This window comes from Myodes glareolus, chromosome 13 (assembly GCF_982192425.1).
Source record: "Myodes glareolus chromosome 13, mMyoGla1.1, whole genome shotgun sequence".
Lineage (NCBI taxonomy): Eukaryota > Metazoa > Chordata > Mammalia > Rodentia > Cricetidae > Myodes > Myodes glareolus.
This window is the reverse complement of record NC_142038.1, coordinates 4,271,331-4,288,026: the sequence shown is the minus strand read 5'-3', so window position 1 is coordinate 4,288,026 and position 16,696 is coordinate 4,271,331. Positions and strand designations below refer to the sequence as shown.

At 41.1% G+C, this 16,696-nt stretch overlaps 1 protein-coding gene across 5 annotated transcripts in view; it reads left to right on the top strand.

Moving 5' to 3' along the window:
* Fbxo15 (F-box protein 15) overlaps positions 1-16,696 on the top strand; it is a 55,239-nt gene that overhangs the window by 4,013 nt on the left and 34,530 nt on the right. For 2 of the 5 annotated variants that reach the window (XM_048419087.3, XM_085676349.2), the window contains exons 2-8: positions 791-901; positions 5,522-5,626; positions 7,527-7,829; positions 8,412-8,621; positions 11,451-11,577; positions 12,885-12,967; positions 13,849-13,994. In XM_048419087.3, the coding sequence (XP_048275044.1) occupies positions 791-901; positions 5,522-5,626; positions 7,527-7,829; positions 8,412-8,621; positions 11,451-11,577; positions 12,885-12,967; positions 13,849-13,994 (1,085 nt within the window). The remainder of the gene's footprint in view (positions 1-790; positions 902-5,521; positions 5,627-7,526; positions 7,830-8,411; positions 8,622-11,450; positions 11,578-12,884; positions 12,968-13,848; positions 13,995-16,696) is intronic. The other 3 variants (XM_048419088.3, XM_085676345.2, XM_085676346.2) reach the window with 3 other exon arrangements.

Genomic DNA, 16,696 nt, shown 5'->3' with positions numbered 1-16,696 from the left:
GATCAACAAAGTTGTAGGTTGCCTTGACAGATCTAGCTCACAGGAAGTTAGGAAAAATCTGTGGAGTCTATCCTCATTAGGTTTCTGTTAAATTATTGAAAGTGGCCTCTCAATATATCTGTTTTAGATAGATTTAATTGTCAGCTTGACACAACCCAAAACCACCTGAGAAGGGAATCTCAGTTGGGAACTGCCTAGATCAGATTGGCCCCAGGGCATGGCTGTGAGTGGCTGTGTTGACTGTTAATGGATAGAGGAGAACCAGCCCACTGTGGGCATCACCATTCACTGGGCACGCATGGTCCTGGGGTTAGAGCGAGTTAAGCCTGAGCTGTGGGTGGGTCACCAAGCATTCGTGCTCCAGGGGTTGTGCTTCTCCAGCTCCTTTACTAGAGCCTGTCACATGCTCTTTTCTCCTCTAAATTGTTTCCGGGTCAGAGCATTTGTAAAATGAAACCAGGACAGCATGTTTCTCCTTTTCCCTTCATTCCCCTTCCATCCATTTGGGGACGTCCCTTGGACGGGCTGGCCATCTATAATAGGCACCAGTACTGCACTGTAAAGTGCAGACTTTAGGTTTACTCACCCACCACACACTTGATTCGGGTCCCTCCCTTCCATTCCCCTCCATTCTTTTCTCCCTTTCCCCCCTCTTTACTTTCAGAGATGAAGTTTTTCATTGAATAATCTTTGGAGTCTATTGATCCTTCAGAATTTTGCAAAGGGGAACAGATAACTCACCTCACTTGGTAATTATTATATAACTTGAGTTTCTCACTTTTACTTTCAGAAAGGGTTTTGGAGTTAAGTTTGCTAGAGGCTCTGCTGTGGTGAGGCGGTGTACCAGGCATGGCCAGCTCAATGAGAAGCCCTCCTCCATCTGTTTTGTATCCCTGGACAGGTACGTAGCCTGCATCTCACGGGGTGGTTGGCTTTAAGCATGGCGTTTTTAGAGAAAATTATAGTGCAGCATATACCAAGGTGCTATTTTGAGCTTTCTAAGAATAGGATTGTGTAGGAAGAATGTACAACACAGAGTTTGACATGAGTCATGAGCCTGTCACCATTATCCTTATTAGACTAGTTTTATGAAACTAAATTTCTAAAGGTGACAAGTACACTGAATTTTCCTTCTCTTAAATTGTTCTTAATTATTCACTTCTTGGTAGATAAGAGCCAGTGGAAAGCCAAAAGAAGATCATGTTTTTTTCTGAAGTTGTACAGCCTATGGAATTTTCTTTGTAGATCGGTGGTTTGGAAATCTTTGTCACTGTGAGATTTATACTGTGACCGTTGGAACCAAACTTCATTCAATCTTTTAAAAAAAATTGTGAACTGGTATTAACATGCCTATAGATGTGTGTTGCAATACCATTGTGGGATACATCGATGTAATTAGCATCGCCTGAAGCCCTGTAATGTTGGTATTTTCATGGAGAGATATTTTGCCCCAGGATACAAAGCCTGAAGACCCTGTGTATTGCAAAAGTAATTCACAATTGGACATTTAATACTGTGTCATACTTGGTTCAGCCAACAGTACCATATTATAGATGCACATTTCAACTTACTTAATTTAGTATGTTTTTATACATAGAAGTCAAAAGAGATAATTAAGGGCATCAGTTACGTTTAAGACCCTTTATTCTGGGAATTGGATCTGGTAGTGTATCTGATGCTGGGGACACACAGTGAACCTTTACATGTATTTTCTAGATGCTGATAGACTAGTGTGAGAGAGGTTTTTTTTAAATGAAAAATTGTAAATTGGAGTGCATGCTGTCAAGGAAATGAGTAGATTCCATACTGTAGAATAATACAGTCAGATGGCAAGGAAAGATAAGTAAATTCCATACTGTAGAATAATACAGTCAGGTGGTAAGGAAAGATGAGTAAATTCCATACTGTAGAATAATACAGTCAGGTGGTAAGGAAAGGCTTTCTTGGGGAGGTGACATTGAAGATGGAAAGTAAAAGTTGAGATTAAGGACCTTGGAGAAGAGGGTACCAGTGTGGGAACCCAGATGTACAGAGACAGACTTACTCTAAGAGAGGCACCCGGGTAGCTAGTGTGATAGGAAAGGTATAGGCTCCCGTGATCCTGGGTAGAAGTTGGACTTCTAAAATATCTTGTTTACATGCCTTGTCTCTCTGTTCCAGGAGGAGGGATAGAGTAAGACAGGCAAGTTTGGAACATTTGGAGGTATAACTGACATTATTCATGAGTAAAATAGATGTCCTTGTGAGGAGTTAACCGACTGTCAGCTCCAGCAGATGTGTGGATAGAGGTACTGCTACTGAGATAGGAGAGTTCCAGGGAGAGTGGGGGATGCAGGAGAGAGTCCTTTGATGACAAGGAGTTTGCAGAGGCTCCACAGGCCCGGTGCTAGCTCTCCTGGATGTGATGGGGAATTTGGGGCAAGAACAGAGAAACTTGATTTATGAGGAAGCCCCGTGATACTGAGACATTGAGAAGTAACCAAGGATCCAGGAAAGACCTATGAGAGGGGAGGGCCAATCACTTATTTTTATGTTGTTTTGTGTTTTGTATTTATATTATGAAAAAAAAAGAAGAGGAGGCATGATGTAGAGACAGTACGTAGGGACAAGCTGGTGTGTTTTCTTTTGTTGTTTATCCTCTCTGGAAGTTCTGCAGCCAGTGGTGTCGCAGAGGTTGTGTAGCAACTAGAGAAGGCTTCGGGAGGGCTGGGGTTAGGTCAGTAGACATTTTGGTCATGGTTCAAAGGCTGAAGTAATGATGGAGAAGAGGGAGGCCCGAGTAGAAGACTGAAGGCTTTGAGGACGTGGCCTGGAATCCAGTGCCAAGGTGGTTTGATCGACGGAAGCGAGCGTTCTCTGAAGAAGTGGGTGGGGTAAGGATGGAGAAGATGAGTGCACGCATACTGGAGCAGAGTAATTGTGTACAGTATGGGCAATGATATGTTTGTAGTTCAGTTACTGTGTTAGTTACTTGTCAGTGCTTTTGATAGAACACCATGTCTACAGCATCTTACAGAAAGAAAGTTTACTTTGTTTATGGCTCCAGAGAGTTAGAGTCCATGGAGCAGCATGCTGAGAGCTCACATCTTGAACTACAGACACAAAGTAGAGAGGGGACAGGGTGTAGGGCAAGGCCTCTCCAAGTTTGCCTTTGGTGACATACTTCCTCCAGCAAGACCACAACTCATAAGCCCCTCCAAATAACAGTACCAACTGGATTGGATCAACTATTCAAATACCTAAGACTGTGGGGTACAATTTCCCATTCAGACCTATCCCCACAGTATTGAAAATGAACATATACAAATCAGCTGAGTTTCTTAGGGAAGACCACTCGCTTAAAGCAGAACATCCTGTTCCCATCTTTGTTTCTGTTCTGTCTCCTTTACTCGTGCCCTTTCTGTCTTTGTTATTCCTTATCTTTATTCCAGGGATTATGTGAAATATTTAGAATTCAATAAAAAGTAACCCAGTGTGGGTGTAAACATTGGTTGGTCCAGCTCAGTAACAAATTCATTGAGTAGTAAATATGATTGTATTATACAGGTCTTGTGTAGGTTACCAATGCTGCTGTGAGTTGGAGTAACAGCCGTGTCAGGTCCAGAGGACGGCATTCCACAGAACTCTTCTGCATTCTCTTGTTCTTCCATTCTTTCTCTCTATCTTCCAGGATGCCCCCTGAGCCTTGGGAGGGGTGGAGTTATGTTGATATGTTTCAGTTATGGTTGAGCACTTATTCAAAGGACTTTGAACAGTGAAGGATAGATGGAATCAAGATACATATCTATCTCCCCATGCTCAATTCTGGTGGCTACAAAGATGGAACTTACTCAATGCCTCACTTGCATGGGACTTTATTCAGTTAAATTCCTACAGTTACTCCATACCTTTTTGAAATGTCTTTATGATTAACTTAGTTTGAATTACAATAATTTAAAAATACAGGCACGGACTTTTATAAAGAATTTAAAATATGAAAGGACATGCAGTGGCTAGTCCTAACGGTGACTGCCTTAGTACTTTTCTATTGCTGTGATGAAACACCATGACCAAAAGCAACTTAGGAAGAAAAGGCTTGATTTGACTCACATGTCTGGAATCTTAGTCCATTGAAGAAAGCCACGGCAGGAACTCAAATTGGTCTGGAACCTGATGCAGAGGTCGTGGGGGATGCAATGATATGGGGTGTGGGAGGTTGGGAGTGGTAGTGTTGCTTCCTGGATTGCTCCCTTGTCTTGCTCAGTTTGCTTTCTTATAGAGCCCAGGACCATGTGTCTAGAGTTGGTACCACCCACAACTGAGGTCCAGTCCATTATGACCTCTCTATCAATCATTAATTAAGAAAATATTCTCCAGGCCTGCCTATATTACTGAAGCATTTTTCAATTCAGGGCCCTTCCTCAGGTGACCCCCTTGTGTCAAGTAGGCTTAAAACTAGCCAGCATGGTACCAAAACTCCCCACCCCCCAGTTTTGTTGTCTCTACCATTTCTCATTGAAGGTGTCTGTGATTATGAGTATTAAAGATTTCATGGGTGGGGGCAGGGAAGATTTAACTAAGGTGAGGCTGCCTGTTCTTGCAGAAGCCTTGAACAGTAAGTACACTCACATGGTGACATGTATCAAATATGTGAAGAATTAGCTGGCTCGCTCCAGGGATCCAAATTATTCTTTCTTAGTATTTTCAGGATCTTAGGACTAACATCTCTCTGTAAAATGTTTGATTACTGAATTCTGTTAATAAATAAAATTATTTTAATTATTGAAGTCACAAGTAGAGACTGACCAAACCATTTGAAGTTGGCCCCAAGGGTTTTCCTAGTCCTTTATCACTATGTGTTCCTTCCTCCATCTCTTGCACCAGTCTTCAAAGCCCTGTTCATTTGCCCTTCAGCTAAATGCTGATACACATGCTTGGAGGCCCAGTCCTGATTTCCTCATGCTTCTAGATTCTTGTGATGTGTGTAGAATTCTGCAACTATGAAAGAAGAAGGAATCTCGATAATAAAGTATAACATTCAATTAGACATAAAGCCCTTCAGAAGACTCTATGAAGCTTGAAGTTTTCTTGAACTAGAGAGGAAGCAGTTAGTGTCCCTCTGTGAGGACATTTAGCAGGCTGGTGAAGGAGAATCTGAAATGCAGGTTAGGTGTGAACACATTTAATGTTCCCAATTCTAGCAACATTATGCATGGTGAGAATTTGTTCCTATCTTCTAGTTCCTGCATTTCAGCAGAGAATAATACACCTTCATGATAGAGTCATTGAACTGATGTGGTTGACATACTGAAAAACTCAGTTCTCTCTGTCTTGTGCTCTCTTCATTGGTCTATGCAATGATAACTGTAATAACCAGAAAATTACAATCAAGAAATTAATTGAGAATGAGAAAAGAGTTTGCCTATTAAACAGATGAGTATGCTAGTAGACCTCTCTTTAGAGATGCATAGCCAGTTGTATTCTGGGTAATTTGTAGATTCAGTATCTGCTATCTTGTCTAATTTTCTCCCTCCTCTCTCAGAATGCCCTCTGAAGTCTTGCTGAATATATTTTCCTACTTGGATGCTGTGAGCTTGCTGGGCACTGGATGTGTGAACAGTCGCTTTTATCGTTTGGCCAGTGACAAGTAAGGAGACTACTATGTCTGTCTGTTCTGTGTGATAATAGAAGTCATGAAAATTAGTAGACACTTAGCCATTTGCTAAAATTTAAGAGAATTAATTTTAATCTTATTTTAGACAATAATGTGTCTAATGCTGCATGTAGTCATGTATTTCCAAACATTTGCATTTCTGAGTATCAGGTTTGGATTATTCTTTGTGTATACTGAAGATAAAGCCTGTTCCTCTCATTCATTCACAGAGCTTTTCACCTAGTCCTGGGTTCTTGGGCAGATACTGTGCTCTCTACTGGCGATCATACTGATCATAGAAAAAGAAATGTGTGTGGGGGGGACTGTTAAATTGACATAGCTTTTCCTCTAATATCTACCAATTAAATGTACTTGATATGTAGGAAGAGAGAGACACAGCATGTGGAGGCTTGGGAACCAGGGAGACTCCTCAGTTAGGCTCTTGGGCATCTATAATAAAGAGGAATCACTGCTTCTCTTTTTCTTTGTGAGCTTGGCCTGCACCTAGAATTTCCTTGTATAGAGAGATGGAGTGCCCCTAATATCTACTGAGCGTTTTGTGCCCACTTTTTGGCTTTTTAGGGTTCTCTCTTACTCAGTATCAAAGACCATGCCAATATTGACTCCATATAGACCCTGCAGGAATGTAGTTGGTTCGATGTGGAAGGTAAAGGTGTGGGGGGTGACAGATAGGGTGCAAGGTTTTCTATTCTGGAGCATAGCAGGCAGGGAATATTCTCTGTGGTGGTTCTCAGACTCTAGTCCATGAAAGAAGATGCACAGTCAGCTGGGAAAACATAAGACTTTGAGTTCCTAACTCTGTATCTGTGAAGATTATAGCTCAATGCTTCGAATTGTGATATAGTGGTTTGGAATCCATATTTTTATAGTTTCTTCAGGTCATAGTAATGAATAATCTAGTTCTGAAATGACTGGCCTAATATATCTTTGATGCTTTGGTCTAATATATCCTTTAAGTGAGGAACCATAGTAAACCCTCTGTTCTCACTAAGGTTGTCCTCCACACTTCTCACTCTGCAATGGGAACATGCACCTGCTCTAATTGAAGAGGGAGGTTTTTGTCTTTTCATTTAAAAGATACAGGAAATTCTTATGCGAGAGGATACATGTTTTATCTACATCAACTACTGGATGGCATTTGACAATAATATTGGAATGAATATAGATAATTTTTGGATCATTAAAATGTGTGTGTATTCATGCATTTTGAATATACCAGTCTTAACTACAATTATATCATCTGTTGTAGAGTGGGGGTGAAAGCAGTAGCTACCTCATGTATTTATTGGGAGGAGTAGATGAGTTAATGTATGTGAATTACTTAAGTAACAATTGACATGTATGCTCAGGAAAACTTAATAAACACTTAATAAAGTTATATTTTAATGACTTTTACTATTTTATCTTTTTGAAATTGGAGCAGGCATGTTCACTGTTAAAATTTAAAGATAGGAAACAAAATGAGTGTAGAATATGTTTACTCATTATTTTGCATGTGTGTACAGTGCTTACACACGAACATACCCACAGTAAGACCAGATTCACCCTTTATGTGCACCTGTGATTTTCCTGTGATTGAACTCCTATTCTTTCATATAGTAGAAAGACAACATTTGATGATCCCAAGTAATGTGGAATTCTTAATTTAAACTTGACTCTGGAAATAGGCTTTTCCCTTTTTTATGTGTTTTTGGGGATAGTGGATCTAAAACATTTTATTTCAGACTGTGGTCCACTGTACACATGAAGACAGGCAAATTCATTGAATTGATCTATTTGAAAATTAAAAATTATTGTGCATCTCTAATGTAATATGTTGTTACAGGTACATTACAGTGCCTCCACATTGCTATACTTTATCCCTTTCTTCCAGTCTTATTTGGAGAAGAATCTACTCAGCTGCATTTCCATCAAAAAGATCACACTGGAAAGTTCATTCAGTGGAGGAGACAGCCACGTCTGTGAGCTTGCTGTCAGTTGAGGATAAAGAAGTTGGATACTGGAAGAAAGAATATATTACAAAGCAAATCTCATCTGTGAAAGAAGCACTAACCCAAATTGCCAAACCTGTTAACTCCTACACAGGTCTTCCTACAAAATTCAAAGAGGTCTTCAGGTGTGTAGGCTGCTCTTGGATGCTTCACTGGCTCCTGGACAGAACCACGGGATTGTCCAGGTTGTAACCCAATGTTGTCATATCCAGGTGTTTTAGACATACAGTGGATGTGCAAGGTTTTTACTTAGTTTACAGGCTGAAGGACTGAAACTAGGGCCTTACGTGTGCTAGGGAAGTGGACACCACGAACTACACTTCTAGACTAGGGCCTTCCATGTGCTGGGGAAGTGGACATCATGAACTATACTCCTAGACTAGGATCTTTCATGTGCTGGGGAAGTGGACACCATGAACTATATTCCTAGACTAGGACCTTCCATGTGCTGGGGAAGTGGACACCATGAGCTACACTCCTAGACTAGGTGAGCAGTTTATGTTAGAGGGTGCTGTCTCTGATTTTGTGTGTGTGTGTAAAATTTACGAGACATTTTGATATTGGCTTACGTTTTTATAAACAGAAGAAACAGCCTCATGGTATTGATTTGAGTAGGTGTTGAAGATGCCCTTCCATTGTCTGAACAGGGATTATTTGCTGGAGGAAAGAAAGGTTCAGAAGGTGCTGTGTGTGTGTGTGTGTGTGTGTGTGTGTGTGTACAGAGTTCTTTCTTTGAAAGCACTTTGAGCTTTCTTTTCTTTCTTTAGAGTATTTGGCCTACGTTTTGCAATTATATTAAGAGAGAAAAGTGGAAAGGAGCACATCATGCAGCATGCTGGTGTTTCCTTCAATGACGCATCCGTCACTGTTGTGTGGTATGGCAAAAGTTGGCCAAAGCTGGCCTTGTTGTCCACCCTGGATTTGTGTGGTATGATGCCAGTTTTTGCAGATCGGCATAAAACCTTTGACCCATATGGGTAAGTACTAATTCATCAGTACATTGACAAGGACTCCTGAAACCTAAATATTGGCATTTCTTTGTAATAAAAAGTACCACTCATGTATTTTCATTTGCTTGTATGTCATTCTACATTGCTATGAACAGAAGATACTGGGCTTGTCACATTAGGTCTAAATTAAAATTTCTTGAGTCTTATAATAGTAAAAATGATAGTCTGGTTTTAAAATAATTTTATTATTTTATAGTTTGTTAGAAAATGTGTGACTTTTCTGCATTTTCACTTGTAACTGTTTTAAAAAAACAATATAAGATTAACTTATTCTTCAGTAATTATATACTAATTTTGTTTAAGTACTTTATAAGTACAATTATCACTTATTTTGTGTGATTTTTCTCTTGAATTTACTAGATATGTGGCCATGTGTACCTGACTCCGCCTCTGTCTTCACACCCGTACATTGATATGATGCTGATAGCTGCTAGGGTGAAGATCAGGAGACTTAGTTGTGAAGTCCGTAGGTCAAGTGATCACTCGTCCTACTGTGGGATGGCTTTGTGCTGAACACTCATGCACTAAGAGGCTCACTCCTGCTTCTCACAGCGCATCCCCCTTCAATCAGGCCATTGTCTTGTAGAACTGAACTGTGGAGGTGTAGACCCTTATGTCCCATGTAGGCTAACAATTCCCATATCAGATCTGTTGCAACATGTAGTAGTGGTGCCTTCTCCATGGTGTGCTGCTGCCTGTCCCGCCTCTTTAGTAATCATACTCAGACCTCTCAGTGCTGCCCATGCTTGCTGTGTTCTGAAAACATTATCAATGTAAAAACCTGGATTATTTTCCTAATTAGATTACTAGATATATTTTGACAACACAGTTACTTTTTTAAGTGATATTTTTATCTGGATAAATCTGAAATTTGTATGATGAACTTCAAGTTTTCTGATATAGTAGGTAAGTCGTATACAGTCTGAAATCGTGTTTGGAGTCGGAATCCACACAATGCACTGTTGTGATAGGATGGTGTTACTTGGTGTATCGTGGATTTTTGTTTGTAGGCACTGATACAAATTAGTTAACATTAGTTAAAGTGATCTTGAAAGACTGGATTGCAGATCATGTTATGTTGAATTATAGAACTCACTTGAAAGTATAGTGTTCCCAGAAATTGCCACCAAGGTCAGGAATACTAGTTACTGCATAGCAATGAATGCTAAAATTCATTTGGGAGAGTTAATCAAATTTAATTTATTTCCATTTAAACTCTGTGGGCCAGCCTTTGATCGGCAGTGGTAAGCAGAGCTGAAAGTGTGTCCCATGGATCTGCTTTGATAGGCCCCTCTACAGTTTGTAGCCAGTGCATTCATCATGAAGGAGAGCAGATCTCTTTGTCTGCATCTTTGTGGTAGCCAGGTGAGACTTTGAACCTTTACTTAAGCTTGCGTTTGTTTCTGCTGTGCAGTGTTTCTGGGATATCGAAAGTGCTTGTGGAGTCATGTTCAGATCATTGCTCTGTAGCCTAGACCTTTCTAGATGAACTCTCAACTGTAAGTTCTCGTAGTGTTCTGTTCGCAGTCTGTGTGCCGTGCCCTCCAAGTTTGTGAGAATGGTTGTCTAATGAATGTTCTCAGAGGCCTCAGTGGCTATGGCTTGTAAAGCTAAGGTGAATGAGGACTTAGTTTGTCCCTGGAGACTGTTTAATATTTTCACAGCCATCCTTAAAAGTGTTTCCCAGCTGTGGTATGTTGAAGGTGAGGGAAGAGGCTTCCTGCCATCTCTACCTGGCTGCCACTTTCTGTCTTGACCATAGCAGCAGCAATGGCCGCCAGCTATTGAGTATCTTTTAAGTGTGCTGTGCCATCATGGCATTTTTCTTTGGATTGTCTGGACTGTCTGGCCTTCCCTCTGAGCAACTGTTGTCACAGGGACCCCGTCTGTGGTGTTGTAAAGTCATTGTCAGCTGGAGCTAAGGTTCCCCTGGTTTTCTTGAATTTGTGCTTATGTCACTGGTCTTGTGTTCCTCATCCTCCAGGCATATTCTTCATGTGCTGAGTCTGTTTTTAGTTCATATGTCACCAACCAGTTATGCCACCTAGTTATTGTTCTGAGTGTAAAAATTCCTTATGAACACAGTGCTAGAATCCTGTCCCATGAGAGCTGCAGTTGGCTTTGTTGCCTTGCAGTCCTCCTCTGTTTGAAACAGTGCCACAGGTGACCCAGCTTGTTTCGCTCAGCATCTGTGTGTTTATACCTGCTGTCTGGAGCACCTGTTGCTGGAGTCAATTCCAGATGCTCTGTTCCAGGACCTTGGGGACTTTGGCCTAATGCTCTGGCTCTGTTGCTTGACCATTGAGGTCTCAGCTTCTTTTCAGCTTCCTGAGCCATATGTTGTTGTCTGCCTTGCACTGTATTTGTAGATGGCGTTGAGTCTTAATGGGGAACATACTGAAGGCATCTCCCACATATTTGGGTATTTACTCTTGGACATTAAGACTGAGAATTCTGTGTGACTCCCTCATGAAAACACTCATGATTTCAGCTTATATTTCTGTTCTAATATTCCAGTTTTCACTGTTTCTCAGCTCTACTTTATAAAAACTTTGGGTAAAAGGCACATCTGCTCTCAGGAAGAGTGAGAGGGAGGGAAAGAAAGACACAGTAGGGTTAAAACTTGTGTATTTGCCTCTCAGTTGTCCAAGGCTCCATAATTCTGTCACTTGGTTTGAGCATGTCAGTGTGTATAAATTCTCTTCAAAAGCTTTTTTAGTTACATGAATAAGATTTTACAAAAAGACGTACTGAAATGTTCACAGTCTCTCTTCTTTCTTGGCATTGTGTTCCAAGGCCACGGTGGCTGTCTTTAATTGCAAAGTATGATCTGGATCATTTAAGGGAGCCTGCCATCTTTGGCTGTGACAGACTTGTCCGGATATTCTGTCTAAATCCTGGCCTTCTGGTGGGGCTATGGCAGGTAAGATGGAGTTCATGCACAACCTGTGTTGTCTCCCTTGACAGTCCCACGTTTGCACACTGTTATATGTGAGACTGAATGTAGACTTGGAAGCATTCAGTGCTGATTGGATGATGGGCACCTTCTCTGTCTTCCTGTTTCTACTGATAGTTATTTTCTTTAACGTTAGGGCACTTCCCTTCTTCCTCTCCCAGTAAGTCTGTGTTCCACTCTCAAGTCTTTCTTTGCCAAAGTTTCTTGATAGTACATGCCCAATATGGAGGTCTCTGAGATCTTTCTGACTTGTGGATGTGACATGGGACACACTCTGCCTTCAGGGTCAAATATCTAAGAAGTTGTTCTTTCAGGTTGTGTGTTCTGTTTCACCAGGCCAGGCTAAGTTCTGATCCTTTTGAGTTTTCAGTTTTTTAAATTTTATATTTATTTTTTTATTTATTTTTGAGACAGGGTTTCTTTCTGTAACAGCCCTAGCTGTTTTGGAACTAGCGCTGTAGACCAGGCTGGCCTTGAACTCACAGAGATCCGCCTGCCACCCAAGTGCTGGGATTAAAGGCACATGCCACCAGAGCTGTCGTTGAGGGGGATCAGGGCAGGAAGTCAAGTCAGGTACCAGGCAGCAGGAACTGTGGAGGAAGGCTGCGTGCTTGCTCTCTAGCCTCTGCTCAGCTCGCTACCATAGACAGTCCAGAACCTCATGCCTGGGGGTGCTGGCCTCCTGCATCAGTTAGTAATCGAGAAGACATCCACAGACAGGTTCACAGGCTGATCAGATCCAGGCAGAATCTCAGTTGGGACTCTTGGATAATTCTGGGATGTATCGAGTTGACAGCTGAAGCTAACTAGGAGAAGCATTGTCCAGTAATGCTCAGTTTATGAAATTTATCAGATATCTGCCGGGTCTTATCAGATTGTCTTTATTTTTGAAAATAGTTTGAAATAGCTTGAAATCATCTCTCTCTTTTGTTCACACACACAAGTATATGTATATATGTATACATGCATATGAGTATATGAATATTATATATTATTCATGTATACATATAAATAACATGGAAATCATTGTTTATAATAGGGCACTTTGCTATTGCACATGTATAGGACGTTAATTCTTTTGGGACTACATGTTCTGCAAATTGAGTGAATCATGGTCCAGCTCTCGGTATCGTGTGCAAGTCTTATAGTAACACTTTATTGGCAATAATAATGCATACATCTTCAAGATGATAAGCTGTGATTTTTCACAATGAACTTGTGAAAAATTAAAATACTTCTATTGAAAACTATGTTCTTTTAAATTAACTTTTCAGAAGGACGCAGGACTGGCTTTTGTCATGGCAAATCTTCATTTTCATCACCTTGTGGAGAGAAGCACATTAGGCTCAGCCACTCTGTATGTATCTGTCTATGGGTGAATTGTATTGTCATAAATTTCGAAGTCAGTTCCATCTTAATATTCTTAGGATAGCTGTAAAAGTATTCTGTATCCAGTAGACACAAGACATCAGACATGACTGGTCACTTAGCTGTTGCTAAGATAATTGTATTATTTATGGACTTGTATCTACTCAGTTTGTTCCAGTTTAAGACTTTATACTTAGAGAGGCAGGAGTGCTTTGTTCTGACAGCGTGCTACCATCCTCCCTCAAGTTTTCATATTTAATAATCTAAAGTTTTGAACTTGGAAAATGTCCAGACCTTTGGCCCTCTGGTTGACTCTGGTCTGTTCTGTTGGTGTCTTCTAATATATCAGCCTGCTGATAGGTGGGGAACAATCTTTTTTGTCTCCCTGCAGCTTTCCCCTTGCTCCCCCCTGACTCAGTTTTTAAGTCTATGTAAAGCTCCTGGATGCTTTTCAGTGTGCTGCCTTCCATGGTGAGGTTTTTCTTACTGAAACAATTGGTTGGTTTGAACTTTCACCTTAGCCTGATTCCTTGGCCTGTAGGTCTGTGTTGCGCCCCTGTCTTTGGTCACTGAGAAGACCAAGAGCGTGGCCTTTGTAGAACTGCTATTCTAGGGTGGATCTCAGTCACAGTCACTGTGCTGGTCTGATGGCTGCCCATGGAACTCTAGATCTATGCCAGTTTTTGTTAGAAGTTGATGAGAACAACAGGGAACAGTTCTTCTTTTGAGAATGAAAGTTATTAGGTTCCTATAGCGTGTCATTGGTGGGAGTAGTGTTTTGAATAGATAATAATTTTTAGGAGTGTTTTCCAACCAAGTATTTTGTCTGTGATATTGACAGATTTGTGTGTGTGTTGATTTGTTTTTCAGCCCTTATGTGTCACCTCAGCATCATGGTCCCTTTTTGGATGACAGCCCAGAATATGGACTGCAAGGCTATCAGCTCCACATTGACATGCACGGCGGTGGAACTTTCTACCTGTGTAGCACACTTTACGCTCTCTTCTCCAGCAAAGGTGAAATTAAGTTAACTTTCGTTTTTGAGATTGATAGGTTGTAGGGAAGAGAAAGGACTCACCCTCCTAGCTGGTCCTGTATAGTCTGCCAGCCCGGCTGTGTTGCATGGGCCTCTCTGGCTGTCTCTGTGTCCCGCTCTCTCACCTCTGCAGGATGCTCGCCACATCTTTTCTGTCAATGTTCCTGACTGTTTTTTTAACTCCAAATCTTCCCTTGCCCCTGGAATTTGGTAAATGTGGTCACCGAACGAATGCCTTAGCCTTGCAGAGTGAGACTAAAGAGAAACCAATTTTTCTATATTTGCACTACCTCGGTATTTGCCATTTGCCACACTTTCCAAAATTAAGAAGAGGGCTGGGGGAAACTCAAGCTCAGGATGCGTGCCCTGTTCCTATCCACCTGCTTGTTTCCTTTTGGGATGCTTTATGAATTCTTAAACTTGAAGTCTGGTATAGATCTGCTTGGGTTCAAGTTTAACATTTTTGGTGAGTGTATTTTATAGAGGAAAATGTAACTTCACTCTGCATCAAATTACAAGGCATGCTGTCAGGCTGCCCTTCAGTAATGCTGAATGTAATCATTGATTAAGAGGACGATTGTCTTTCCTCACTATGAAGGTGTTCTTTTTCAAACATAATTACCCATACTTCTCTTCCACTTGGTGTCCAAATCAGATTTTTTTTTTGCTTTGCTTGTTTGAGTTTAGAAAAATGTTGATTTTTAAAAATTATGGCATTAGTTTTAGATTTGTTGATTGAGCTTTTCTGTAAAACATGTTCTCTTATTACCTGGTTAGCTACGGAAACAGCTAAGCACTTAGTTCTCTCCCTTTCAGCCACAGAATGTAAATTAAGAAGGTGACACCCTTTATGGTAGACTAAAACTTCATTCATGGTTAGTGTCACCTTAGGCTTTAGCACTTCTGTTTACTTAATGACTTATAATTAGCTATAGACAGCCCTCCTTTTGAAGCTAAGATTGTCACCAGGACTGTATCAGCTGGTGATCTATGCCTTTCAAATGTGTTAATCTGCAAGCCCCCCCTTGCCTTTTGGGTTCAGGAAGATTCTTGTGCTTGTTGGCATTTCCTTTTATTCACTAAAATTGTTCCTCCACAGTTTCCACATGGGGTAATGTATATGATTGCTCCCTGCTGTCTCCCCCATCCCTGTCATCCACCCTTCCGCAAATCCCTTCCTGCTTTTATGACCTTTTCTTTTGCTTTGTGATCTGCTGATTAGTAAGGGCTGTCTGTGTAATCATGGGTTTGGAACTATCCTTTGGGATTTAGTGGACCCCCATTCGATACACAAATGAAAATGATTATGGGCCCTCACCAAAAATCCACTGGTACTCAGTAGCTGAGCATGAAAGGGTAGTGGCCAGGGCCAGTTCTTTGAAGACCCAGTGAGTGCTTGTCTTCTCTGTGTGTTGCAACCAAGGTGTGTCATATTTTCAGCAGTAGGTCCTTAGTTCTGGGGGTAACCGGGAGGAACGATAGAGCTTGTATTGTGTTTGAAGCCAGTGGAACCTCCGTGACCAACACCTCTTACAGAAGTGTCCCACACCCGGCAGTGGCATGTTTTCTTGTTGACCCGCTGATTCTAGGAACAGCACTGTCTGTCCTTATCAGCAGTTTCCCCTTTAACTTTTTAAAAAATATTCTTAATTGAATTACAAGATAGTAGGTGTCTGGATGGATTTTCAAACACTTTTCGGTTTGGTTAGCCCTTCCCTTCCCTGCCAGCATGTCTCTAGTCCCTCTGTGCTTTGTGCGTCAGCCCGGCCTGTGTTGTCAGCAGTCTGCCCGCCCTCTGCTTTCGCTTCAGCTGGATCACGGTCTTCACTTCCCAGTGCGCCCACCCGCCTCCCTGCATGTCTTTCTGGTCTGAGTACCTTACTCCGTATTCTTTCCAGTTCTGTCATTTACCTACAGTTTCATTTTCCTTTACAGCTGAGTAGAATTCTATTGAGTATATGTACTGCATTTTATTCTGTTTCCTGCCTATCGTGAATAGAGCAGCAATGAACACAGATGTCCAAGTATCTCTGAAGTAGGGTATTGAGATCCTTGGATATATACCCAGTGGTATATCTGGGTCATATGGTAGATCATAATTTTGGTTTTCTGAGAAACCTGCAGACTGATTTTCAAAGTGTCTGTGCTAGTTTCCATTCCCACCAGCTCTGTAAAGTGTTCTCCTTCCCCATGTCGCTGTTTGTCATAATCTGTATTTGTGATGGTGGTCATTTATGATAGGATATTAAAGTAGTTTTAATCCTTATTCTCTGTTGTCTAAAGATGTTGACCACTTTTAAAACCGTTTACTAGCCCTTCATATTTATTCTTTGGAGAACTCTTTCTTTAGTTCCATAATATATTTTTAAATTGTAATATTTGTTTTTTTTTTCTCTTTCTCTCTCTTATTTGGATTTTCTAGACAGGGTTTCTCTGTAGTTTTGGCTGTGCTGGAACTCACTCTGTAGAGCAGGCTGGCCTCGAACTAACAGAGCCTCCTGAGTGCTGGGATTAAAGGCATGCACCGCCATGCTAGGCTGGTGTTTGTTATCTTAGTGCTTAGTTTTTTTTTTAATTTCTTTTATTTTCTAGATACTAATCCCTTTGTCACATGTGCAGCTGGCAAAGATTTTATCCTGTTCTTGGGCTGCCTCTTTAGTTGATTGACAGTTTCCATCTCAG